This window comes from Ovis canadensis, chromosome 1 (genome assembly GCF_042477335.2).
Source record: "Ovis canadensis isolate MfBH-ARS-UI-01 breed Bighorn chromosome 1, ARS-UI_OviCan_v2, whole genome shotgun sequence".
Taxonomy (NCBI): Eukaryota; Metazoa; Chordata; class Mammalia; order Artiodactyla; family Bovidae; genus Ovis; species Ovis canadensis.
The window spans coordinates 107,080,349-107,091,422 of NC_091245.1; the positions used below are offsets into that span (position 1 = coordinate 107,080,349).

Sequence of the window (11,074 nt, forward strand, 5' to 3'; positions counted from 1 at the left end):
TGTATGTGAAAAATTTCTTGGACAGTCAAGCATGACATAAGAGAAAGGCCATCCAATACAGAACTTCTGTACCTGGGCCCTTCAGTTCCCCTACCCCAACTCAAAGATTTCCATTTGCTGTTAATCTCCAACCAGCCCAGCAAACATTTATTGAACACCTGCCATCTTCCAGCCACAATTCTGGGTTCTGGAGACGCAGGCATGAGCAACTCAGACACTGCCCCTCCCCTCATAAAGCTCAAATGACTTTAGGGGAAAAGATCCACAGGAATGAGAAGCAACAGCCTTATGTTTCTGCCCACCTGGTCTTTCCATGGGAAAGATCACCTTGGATTCCTATTGCTTTCTTAACCTTGCTGCTGCTGCTGCTGCTGCTGCTAAGTCGCTTCAGTCGCGTCTGACCCTATGCGACCCCATATGGCAGCCCACCAGGCTCCGCGTCCCTGGGATTCTCCAGGCAAGAACACTGGAGTGGGTTGCCATTTCCTTCTCCAATGCATGAAAGTGAAAAGTGAAAGTGAAATCGCTCAGTCGTATCCGACTCTTCGCGACCCCATGGACTGTAGCCTACCAGGCTCCTCCGTCCATGGGATTTTCCCGGCAAGAGTACTGGAGTGGGTTGCCATTGCCTTCTCCGTTCTTAATATTAAACCTAACCTAAAAAGCGCAGTATCTTCCCTGGTGGCTCAGAGGTTAAAGCATCTGCCTCCAATGCAGGAGACCCGGGTTCAATCCCTGGGTCAGGAAGATCCCCTGGAGAAGGAAATGGTAACCCACTCCAATATTCTTGCCTGGAGAATCCCATGGATGGAGAAGCCTGGTAGGCTACGGTCTATGGGGTCACAAAGAGTCAGACATGACTGAGCGACTTCACTTGCTTATTTACTTACTTAACCTAAAAAGCAAAGTGTTCAGTGGACCCATGTACACCCTGTAGTGGGAACATAAATTCACCTTCTAGACATCGACTGACCTTTCTGTCCTGAAACAACCTGTCTTTCCCACTAATTGGCCTTTCACTTGCTGTTCCTCTGTCTGGAACACTTATTCTCCAGATTTCCCATCAGGTCACAGCTCAAATATCACTTTGGCAAAGAGGTTTCTCCCTATTGATATTGTCATGTTGGTTTAATTGCTGGGCTTCTTATTTATCTGTTACCCCAACAGAGCCAGCTTTTTAAGCACAGAGACTTTGCCTGTCATCTTGTTCTTTCCTGTGTCTGTCCCTAGAATAGTGCCTAACTAATAATAATAGGTGCCCAGTAAATACTGAATGAATAAGGGTAGTAATTCTACTTCTTTTGGGGTATCCCAATCTATTTCAAGAGCCCTTTGATGAAGAAACCCACTCTGCCCCCTTTGCTTTCCTGTGCTGGGAGTTCCTACATATCCCATGTTCCCAGGACACACACCTCTAGGCTCAGAAAGTATGACTCCTCCTTTAATGCTTTTTCTGTCGGCCGATTCAGCAGGGCGGGGCCTTCGCCTTTAAACTGGGCCCCACCTGCTCTGGTCAGACAGGTTTGGAGACACAGGTAAAGGGAGGGAGACGGAAAGGAATACTTGCAGAGCCAGCAGAAGAGCTGGGCAGCTCCTTCCCGGACGCTGGGGACCCTCTACCTCTCTCCAGATGGAAAGTAAGAGGGTGTCATGGGCCCACACAGTAGGGGGGAGGAGATCCTTGGGGAGGTAGAGAGAGGGAAATCAGCCCCATCCAGAAGCAGTGAGATGGAAGGCAGCAGGGAGGGGACAAAGACCAGAGAGGAGGCATGGGAAACAACCTTAGACTTAGAGGTCAGAGTGGATCCACCTGGGCCCTCCAGAGACATAGGGGGTGGGTTACTGAGAAGTTTGGAAACTGACCGAGTATCCAGATTGGAGACAAAAGGCCAGGGTGCCCTGCCACTGCCAGCTCCTTGGGACAGATCTGTTGGCAAATCATGGGTGTCAGCTGCCAGGAAAGTTCCAGTCGGGGATCTGCAGGGGAAGGGGAGATGTGGAGGAGAAGGGGCAGCTTCTCTGTTCACAAGATCCTTCATGGGAAGAAAGCCCTTTGCAAAATTCTAAATATCTCCCTTTCCTCCCGTTCCTGCGTTAGGGTGGCCATGACCCCAGGGGTTTTGGTGGAGGGGGTAGAAGGTGTGGGTGGAGGCTGACTGAGGCCATACCTGCCAGCGCCTGCGCCCCCTGACTCACCCTCTCCTGCTGAAAAGCATTTGATGTCGAAAGGGTGCCTCCATTTCAGCTGTTCACTTCTCTCCTGCCTCCCACTGTTTGAACACCTTCCTCCAGATCAGGTTCTCTCTAAGATCCCAGAAGGGGCTAAAGCCTGTGAGGCCAGCTGCCCTGGAGAGTTGCAGTTCAATCAACCCCTCCTGAGGGCCAGAGGATAGCAGCTTCTGACAGAACTTCACTCTGCTCCCTCCAGGGTGACATGACTTTGTGGTAGACTTCAGAAGTCAGGTCCCAGGATGACAGAACCCGAGACCCTGGCCCTGCTGGAAGTGAAGGGGCCTGAGACCCTGGAGAAGAGCCCACCCCAGGCCTTGGTCCCCAATGGCCGGAAGCTGGAAGGGGAAGATGGGATTGAGTCCCTTGGAGCTGAGTCCTCTAGAGTGGGGTCTGCAGCTGAGTCTCCCACAGCCAGAGAGGGGACCGAGGATGGTCTAGACAGCACAGTAAGTGAGGCTGCCACTTTGCCTTGGGGAACTGGCCCCCAGCCCAGTGCCCCGTTCCCAGATCCCCCGGGCTGGAGGAACATTGAGCCTGAGCCCCCCGAGTCAGAGCCACCCACCAAACTAGAGGAGTTGCCTGAAGATGAAGCCAGCCTGCTGCCCGAGAAGGCAGCCCGGGCCTTCGTGCCCATCGACCTACAGTGCATTGAGCGGCGGCCCCAGGAGGACCTCGTTGTGTGCTGTGAGGCCAGCGAGGGCGAGCACCGCCGGACCTTCCTGCCCCCCCGGGCCACCCACCCTGAGCCCCCGGAGTGCAAGTGGGCCGAAGCAGTGGTGAAGCCGCCTGGCCACTCCTGTGGGGGCTGTGGGGGCTGTGGAGGCCGAGAGGTGCTGAGGGCCGTGGCCTCGGTGACAGCTGCCCTCATCCTCTTCCCCTGCCTGCTCTACGGGGCATACGCCTTCCTGCCCTTCGATGCCCCACGCCTGCCGACCATGAGTTCCCGCCTTATCTACACCTTGCGCTGTGGGGTCTTTGCTACCTTCCCCATTGTACTGGGTAAGCCTGGGCCCTGCGGGTAGGGAGGGGGCGTCTGGGAGTTGGGCTGGAGGGCAGGGCCTGCCTGACTTGGAGAGCAGGAAAGTTTCCATCACTAGACCTGGACCCTCAGGGCCTCCCACACCCTGTCACCCTGTGTGCCCACCTCCACTCAGGACCACCTCAGCCCCATCCAGGGTGCAGAGCCCTATGCCCGTGCTACAAACTCTGCCGCCTGCTTCCTCACCTGATCCTGTGTGTTGTCCAACCCCATTCAGGGATCCTGGTGTACGGGCTGAGCCTGCTGTGCTTTTCTGCCCTTCGGCCCTTTGGGGAGCCGCGGCGGGAGGTGGAGATCCACCGGCGATATGTGGCCCAGTCGGTCCAGCTCTTCATCCTCTACTTCTTCAACCTGGCCGTGCTTTCCACCTACCTGCCTCAAGATACCCTCAAACTGCTCCCTCTACTCACTGGTCTCTTTGCCATCTCCCGGTGAGCTGGGGCTGGGGGTGGGGCACAGGGGAGGTAGTGGTGCTTAAGGGACCTGGGCATCTGAATGTCTGGAGAGCCAGGGAGATTCTGGACTCTGAATCAGCCCAAATGTGCACCCTGGAAAGTTGAGTCCACTTTCCGCCTTGCACTTTACCTCACTTGGCAGCTCCTGTGTCTTTCGTAAGACACATATATCAACCTAGAACGGGAAGGGAAGGGCATTCGGGTGTCACCTAGACCAGCTTCCCACCCATTGCAACCACTCCTCGGTGACACTCTGGTCAGGCGGCCACTGGCTGAACATTGGTTGAACATCCCCGTGACCAAATGCTTTGTTCTTTATAAGGCAGTCTTACTTATCAAAAGTCCTAGTTTTTATAAAGTTCTCTTTTATATTGTGCTAAAAACTTCTGCCCTGACTCTAACCTCTGGAATTCTCTAGTCAATTCAGATCTTTGACAATACCTCTCAATTCTGACTCCCAACAGTCTGCTCTCCCAGTGCTTACTTTGCTAAATGGTCCTGGTCCCTTCACTAGCCTGTGTCTTTCCATCTAGGCAGGAAATTCTGCTTGTCAAATGGGAAGGGGGTGGGAACTGGTCAAGGGATTGTCCTGTTCATCGAAACTGAGGGCACATGGCAACCCACTCCAGTACTCCTGCCTGGAAGGTCCCATGGATGGAGGAGCCTGGTAGGCTGCAGTCCATGGGGTCACTAAGAGTCGGATACGACTGAGCGTCTTCACTTTCATTCTTCACTCTCATGCATTGGAGAAGGAAATGGCAGCCCACTCCAGTGTTCTTGCCTGGAGAATCCCAGGGATGGGGGAGCCTGGTGGGCTGCCATCTATGGGGTCGCACAGTCGGACACGACTGAAGCGACTTAGCAGCAGCAGGTCTCATAGCAGCCTCATTACTCTCCTTTCATTTAGAATTTGAAGATCCTTAGGTGGGCTGCCATCTATGGGGTCGCACAGAGTCGGACACGACTGAAGCGACTTAGCAGCAGCAGCAGCAGGGTTATTTTCATGTAAACTATGTTAACCCAGAAAGGTACCCTTGAATTTCTGAAGTCTTTCAGAAATGCAGATCTTTCCATTTTTTCCCCCTAATACATTTATCATATTTATTTATTTATGGCTGAGCTGGGTCTTTGTTTCTGAGCGAGGGCTTTCTCTAGTTGCAGCAAGGGGGGGCTACTCTCTAGCTGCAGCGTGTGGGTTTGTTTCGGAGCACAGGCTCAAAGCACGCGAGCTTCAGTAGTTGCAGCGTGTGGGCTCAGTGACTGGGGCTCGCAGGCTCTAGGTCACGGGCTCAGTAGTTGTGGCATGGGGGCTTAGGGGTCCCACAGCATGTAGGACCATGCTTCAGCATCCTGGAGCAGGGGTCGAACCTGCGTCCCTGCACTGGCAGGTGGATCCTCAAACCACTGGACCACTAGGGAAGTCCTGTTATTTTCCATATAGGATTCCAGGTGGCTTTAACTGCTAAAGCATTCTTCCTATTAAGCTGAAATCTGTCTTCCTGTCACTTCTAAGTGTAGTCTAATGGTCATCTGTCCCGCCAGTCTCCTGACCGTCATACAGCCGTGCGTGTTCTTCCCGTGGATGTTTTCCAAGATTAATACGTTCCTGTTCATGTAACTCAACCTCCCATCTCCTTCTCAGGGAACGCTGATCTCAGACAAGAAGTTGGTTTAATTTGGTTTAAGCAGTAAGAATCATCAGGGAGCTAAAGGACCAGCGGTTGTCTGGGCCATCTTACCCATTTTACAGAGAAAAAATGACTATGAGAGGAAGTAACTACAGACTCGGTGAGAAGAGTTGCATAGGTCTGTCAGCAGAGGCAGGACTAGAACCCAAGTCCCTTCCCTCTCTCACCCAGGGTCCTTCTTTATGGGCAAGTTACTGGCAGCATGTACTCTTCCCTTTATTACAAAGGTAAAAATATAGGGGCATCTCAATTCTGTCATAGATGGTCCTTTGTAAGTTAAGAGGAAACTGCTGCCCTCCTCCCACTGAGGGGTGTATATATTTGGATGGATCTTCCAAAAGGGGAAATTTAGTTGCGCCTGATTCATCCCTCTGGGCCTCAAGCTCTCTTGAAGCTGGCTTCCTTACTCTCTTCTTTCCCTCAGCCCCTGTAAAATGGCAGGAGAGAGGCTGATGAACAGGCATGGGTTCAAATCATGATTTTACTGTTTCCCCATATGTGACGTTGGACCCGTCTTAATCTTTTGGAATCTTAGTTTCTCCATCTACAAAAAGGGAAATAAACACAATGGAATGTACTGTAGCTGCGAAATAATGAAGCTCTTTATACACTGATACGACACAATTGCTTCTCAGGTGGGTCAGTGGCAAAGAATCCACCTGCCAGTGTGGGAGATGCAGGAGATGTGGGTTCAATCCCTGGGTCGGGGAGATCCCCTGGAGGAGGAAATGGCAACCCACTCCAGTATTCTTGCCTGGAAAGTTCCATGGACAGAGGAGCCTGGTGGGCTACAGCCCATGGAGTCTCAAGGAGTCGGACACAACTGAGCAACTGAGCGCACACACACACACACACACACACAATGACATAATCTCCAAGATGCATTAAATGGGGGGAAAAAGTCAATGTGCAGAATAGTCTCTATAGTATGCTCAGTTCAGTCGCTCAGTCATGTCTGACTCTGCGACCCCATGGAATAGTATGCTCCCAAACCTCAAAAAAAAAAAAAAAAGAGGCAGGGGAGGAAAACATAAGTTTTCTTGCTTATATACACAGAAAGCTTCACGACATACGAGAAACCATAATAATGGATGATGTCTGGGGTGGGAGTAGAATAGAGGTGAGAAGGTGAAGGAAGAGAACAGAGTATCTGGGAATCAGTGGAGGAAAACGTTTTACTACATTCACTGGTGCCTTTGAATTCTGAACCGTGTAAATGTATATTGCCTACTCAAAACTTAATTCGAATTTGAGAAGTATACAAAGAGCAGGTGATTAATATGCACGCTTCATAGAGATGTGAGGTCTAAATTAAATAGTGCCCCTAAAGTAATTAGTACCGTGCCTGGCACATACGTCAGTGCATGAACACTGGTTGTTTTTAGAGGTATCAGTTGTGCCAGCCAACCCCCATCTGCCTCCCTCACTTCCCACTCTCCCTATCATCAACCTGTTAGCTGATGCACTTCCCTCAAGGAAAGCTCGACCTTTTCTTGCTTCCCAGGCTCATATACTGGCTGACCTTCGCTGTGGGCCGCTCCTTCCGAGGCTTTGGCTACGGCCTGACGTTCCTGCCTCTGCTGTCCATGCTGATGTGGAACTTCTACTACATGTTCGTGGTGGAGCCTGAACGCATGCTCACTGCCTCCGAGAGCCGCCTGGACTACCCTGACCATGCCCGCTCAGCCTCAGACTACAGGCCCCGCTCCCGGGGCTGAGCTGCCCCACCCCCTTCGTTCCTGGGTGGGATGAACCCACCTACTGCCCCGACAGGGGTGCCATCCAATCAGAGTGTGGGGTGCTCCCTTCATCTTAGGAGCCTGGGACAATTATGTGGGAGGGACTTAAACAGTCTTTCAGGGAAAGAGGTGGACAGCCATGTTCCTTAAGAATGCTGAGGACATGGGACCAGGGGCAGAGGCATGGTTCCTTCCTTAGTAGCCTCTGCTGCCACCAGGGTCCACAAAGACTGGACTCTGCTGCCCACTCTGCAGCCTCCTGCTTGAGGCAGCTGGCAGAGCACAGCCGAAACTCTGATCTTTTCTGTGCTGGCTGTCTAAGCAGAGGGCCTCCAAGAGACTGGAAACATTGCCTATGTCTTAGGTAAAGGCTGGGCATCACATCAAATAGGACTTTCCTGTTTGGTGAAAACCCTTCTGGGGACCTGGGTTCAGGACCCTCCATGACTGGCCTTCCTAGGCCCTTTAGCCTCAGCCAAGTCAGTTACAGCTGCTCCAGCCCAGAGTGGCTGACTCCTCTCTTCCAACCCTTTAGGTCCCTGTAACTTTGCACCTCCAAAGTGCCCAGTCATCTCTCTCCTGTGGGAAGAGGAGCAGACAGGGAAACCTGCTTCCTAAGAGGTGTGTGTATGTGTGTGTATGTGCGTGCATGCCCACACGCACATGGCTGGGAGTGGTTGGAAAGCATGGTGGTTGATGTTAAACCTGTCTGAATGTGTATATAATAATAAATGATTAATACCACAGTCTTTCTTGGCTCTTCCGTAGGGTTTGCCCCTCAACCTCAAGTGTCCCTTCCTTGTTTGATTCAAACTGCACCAGAAACCTCCCAGCTCCACATATTGAAGAGTAGCTGGCAGGAGCCTGGTCCCATGGCAAGGGAGAGAACTAAGCCTGATGAGGAAATGGGGCTTCAAAAAGAACTTGCCTTCCACGCCCCACCTCCAGCCCTCTCATTCCCTGGAACCAGGTCCAAACCTGCCCAACAATGTACCACATTGAGAGACAAGCCCTGTGGGAAAAAAAAAAAAAAAACTATTCTATTTCATGCCTTCCAGTGCAGCAAACAGTCAGAAGGCCTCTCTCATTTAGGCCTGTGAGTCCCATTCAAGGGAAATGGGATGGTGGAGGAACAGGGAGGCAACACGGAGGGGACCCTCCCTCTGGCAATCATTCTGTGTCTGGTCCCTCCTCAGAGTTGGAAGGAAGCCCCACCTGGGTCCCCCAGGAAGTTGAGGCTGATCTGAGGTTCTACCGAACAGGAAGATACAAAAGAGGAGGAGCTGCCTGGGAATACTGACCCTCAAACCTGCAGACCAGCAAGGCAGGTCCAGTAATGTTCTTTCCTCTAGAGAGCAGGCCTCAATTTATGGACTGGTATTCAGAGTCCCGCTTGCGGCCCAGCAGCAGAAACAGGCCTCCTGCCAGCAGCGTGAGTGCTGGGGCACCTAGGGCCACTGCCATGATGCCTAGGACTAGCGGGGACAAGGCATCCACTGGAGGGCTGCCCACACCCAGGAGCATGGACCTAGAGCAAGCAGAGAGAGAGAGAGAGTCAGGCTTAGGAGCGAAGGCTGAGAGGCCTAGCCTTCCTCCTCTGCAACCTCCCAAACCCACAGCCCAGGCCTCGACTCTCACCAGCTGAGGTAGTGTTGGTCCCAGTAGCCAGGGCCTGTGGGAGCTCCAAATGTCAGATTGAAGGCACAGGAGTGGTCCTGGGTCTTAAAGAAGGCTTGGACAATGGGCGACTGGGGGAGAAGGTATGCCAAGGTGGGGTGAAGTGGGGAAGATTGGCAGGGCATGGCGGAGTCCCGGCTGCCCTGCTTCTGGGAGAAAGCCACTGGTCGCCACTGCATGAAGCCTGATGGGAGGGAGCCCCACAGCAGCTGGTCCAACTGAGGAGAAACGCAAACACACAGGTTGAGGAGGACAGAAGATGCTTGGCCATTCTGTTCCCCCGCCCTTTCACAGCCTCCCTCTGTCACGAGCGGTCCTGAATCCTAGGCCTGGTTCTAGAACTCGCAGCTGGGTGGCGCCGAGTCCTTTCCCAGTCTCAACACTCAGCAAGCCTGCACCAGCTCCCCACTCTGGGACCCCAGGCCCTTGCGCAGCCCACCGGTTGGAGCAATAGTCACACTGCGCCGCCTTTCCTCTGGGCTAAATTCATTAGCAGAGCGTTCAGCACTTAAAGGAACTGAATGAGGTGTTGCTAAACAGTGAGTTGTTGAATGATAGAGTCCCCCTTCACACCCCCACCTGTCTGCTTCTCTGCCGGAAGCCTCACCTGGAAGACAGCGGGGGCGTACTCGTCATCGATGGAGTGCTGCTGCTGCATTGAGGGGCAGCCAGGGCCCTGGCCCAAGGTGGCTACCTCCAGCCCAAACAGGGAGCGGTTTCCCCTGGGAGAGGCCCCAACCAGGGCCACCTCTAGCTGGCAGGTGTCCGCCGAGTGCAGGAGGCGAGGGGGTTGGGCTGGTCGGCCAGATGTGGAGAAGGCCTGGACCTAAGATGGAAGAGGCATGGGAGAAGTGGGAAGCGGGTGGATGCCTGTGTTTGAAGGCGACCCCTATCATTAACTCCCACCCTCATAAACCAGCCTTTCGAGTTCAAATTCCCTATATCCTTACCCTGAAGGCCAGGCTGCCATTGGCGAAAGCCCCAGTGGGGTCGTGAACGGGGTGGCCTCGAAATGTGGCACTGAGGGTGGCAGGATCCAGCGAGTCAGTGATGTTGTTCCAGGAGAAATTGGCCAAGGAGTACGGAGGATATGATTTTCCTGGAGGCCTTGAGGCCGCATCGGACATATTGGTGCTGTCAAACTCAAACAGCTGTGGGGGGAGAGGGGGAGGGGTGGGGAGGGACAAGGTTTGCCCGAGTCCACCTTTCTCCTGAATCACCACCCCGCACTCACTGGCCCCACCCCAGGCTCTCACACATGACTCTACTTTACCTACTCCCAGTCTTCAATTTCTCCCTCTAACTGGAATGAACCCTCTCCTCTGCACTCTTCCCCTTGGATCTCCCCCAACCTCCTCACCCTGGTAAAGACAAGGGCAGAAGAAAATTGGATGCTCTCCTCAGGGAGCACCATCAGGCCCCCGTCAGGATCAGAGGAGAGCAGGAGGCTCCAGTTGACACTCAGGGTGCTGTTGGGGGTGTTGGTGGCCACCAACAGCACTGCTGGGGGACCCAGGCTGCTCCACACATAGTGCAGCGTGGAGTTGGTGCCCACTGCCCGAATATGAAGCAGGTTCTGGGAAAAGTCCGGCGCGTTAGAGATGACCTTCAGAGACACCTGGAACAAGGAGTAGAGGCTGGTCAGGAGAAGAGGGTCAGGGAGAGACACAGGACAAAGATGTCTGGGGATGAGAGGGGGCTTGCAAAATGATGGGAAAAGAGTGCAAGAGGAATGTTTGTGGGAGCTAAGAAAACCTTACTGTCAAGGGCAGACATGGGCTGGAGGAGAAGCGGGGAGAGCCCAAAATGCCCTAACCCTGGTGGAGAGGTCAGGGCACACGGCTGAGAGGAAGGAAAAAATGCAACACTTGCTTGGACCTGGCTCACTCAGGGCTAGGTCAGGGTCCAGGTTCTACCACATCCGTCCTACTCCATCGTCCTGTACCGTGACCCACGGCTGCCCCGATTCCTCAACGCAAGCACCTTTCATCCCCACCCTTCCGTTGTCCTAGATTCCAACCACCCTTCAAGGCAGCATATGCTGAAACACCTACTGCTCTAGCCCCTCACCTGGCGGGTCTCCTCCCCCAGCAGGCCAAGTGGAGCTGCCGTCAGTAGACTCAGGAGGAGCACGGGGCTGGGGGCACAGAACCCCCAACCCCGGCTAGGCTTTTCATAGCCGCTCATGTGGTCCCGACTTCAGAGAGCGGAAGAGACGCTGAAGTCATGTGACTCACAGATTCA

The 11,074-nt window shown here is 53.5% G+C and overlaps 2 protein-coding genes and 1 non-coding gene across 3 annotated transcripts; 2 read left to right on the forward strand and 1 right to left on the reverse strand.

Moving 5' to 3' along the window:
* The first annotated feature begins 675 nt into the window (after positions 1-675).
* Positions 676-748, forward strand: TRNAW-CCA (transfer RNA tryptophan (anticodon CCA)). The gene has a single exon. It is a non-coding gene; the product is annotated as a tRNA-Trp (tRNA).
* A 754-nt stretch (positions 749-1,502) lies between these two features.
* On the forward strand, positions 1,503-7,899 carry TMEM79 (transmembrane protein 79). Its single transcript, XM_069576669.1, has 4 exons — positions 1,503-1,637; positions 2,429-3,231; positions 3,489-3,702; positions 6,919-7,899. Exons 2-4 carry the CDS (start codon positions 2,472-2,474, stop codon positions 7,130-7,132), a joined length of 1,188 nt encoding a protein of 395 aa, XP_069432770.1. The 5' UTR covers positions 1,503-1,637; positions 2,429-2,471; the 3' UTR covers positions 7,133-7,899.
* GLMP (glycosylated lysosomal membrane protein) lies at positions 5,999-11,074 on the reverse strand. The gene is made up of 6 exons (XM_069576654.1): positions 10,901-11,074; positions 10,191-10,448; positions 9,781-9,981; positions 9,438-9,656; positions 8,792-9,048; positions 5,999-8,681 (listed from the first exon to the last, which is right to left on the reverse strand). Exons 1-6 carry the CDS (start codon positions 11,015-11,017, stop codon positions 8,516-8,518), a joined length of 1,218 nt encoding a protein of 405 aa, XP_069432755.1. The 5' UTR covers positions 11,018-11,074; the 3' UTR covers positions 5,999-8,515.

Bases quoted from the DNA above. Each gene is read 5' to 3' on its own strand.
- TMEM79 (XM_069576669.1), top strand. From the start codon at position 2,472: ATGACAGAACCCGAGACCCTGGCCCTGCTGGAAGTGAAGGGGCCTGAG. The intron at 3,232-3,488 runs GTAAGCCTGGGC...AACCCCATTCAG, and splicing joins TACCTTCCCCATTGTACTGG to GGATCCTGGTGTACGGGCTG. The intron at 3,703-6,918 runs GTGAGCTGGGGC...CTTGCTTCCCAG, and splicing joins GGTCTCTTTGCCATCTCCCG to GCTCATATACTGGCTGACCT.
- GLMP (XM_069576654.1), bottom strand. From the start codon at position 11,017: ATGAGCGGCTATGAAAAGCCTAGCCGGGGTTGGGGGTTCTGTGCCCCC. The intron at 9,982-10,190 runs GTGAGGAGGTTG...CTCCCCCCACAG, and splicing joins CTGCCCTTGTCTTTACCAGG to CTGTTTGAGTTTGACAGCAC. The intron at 8,682-8,791 runs GTGAGAGTCGAG...TGCTTGCTCTAG, and splicing joins GACCAACACTACCTCAGCTG to GTCCATGCTCCTGGGTGTGG.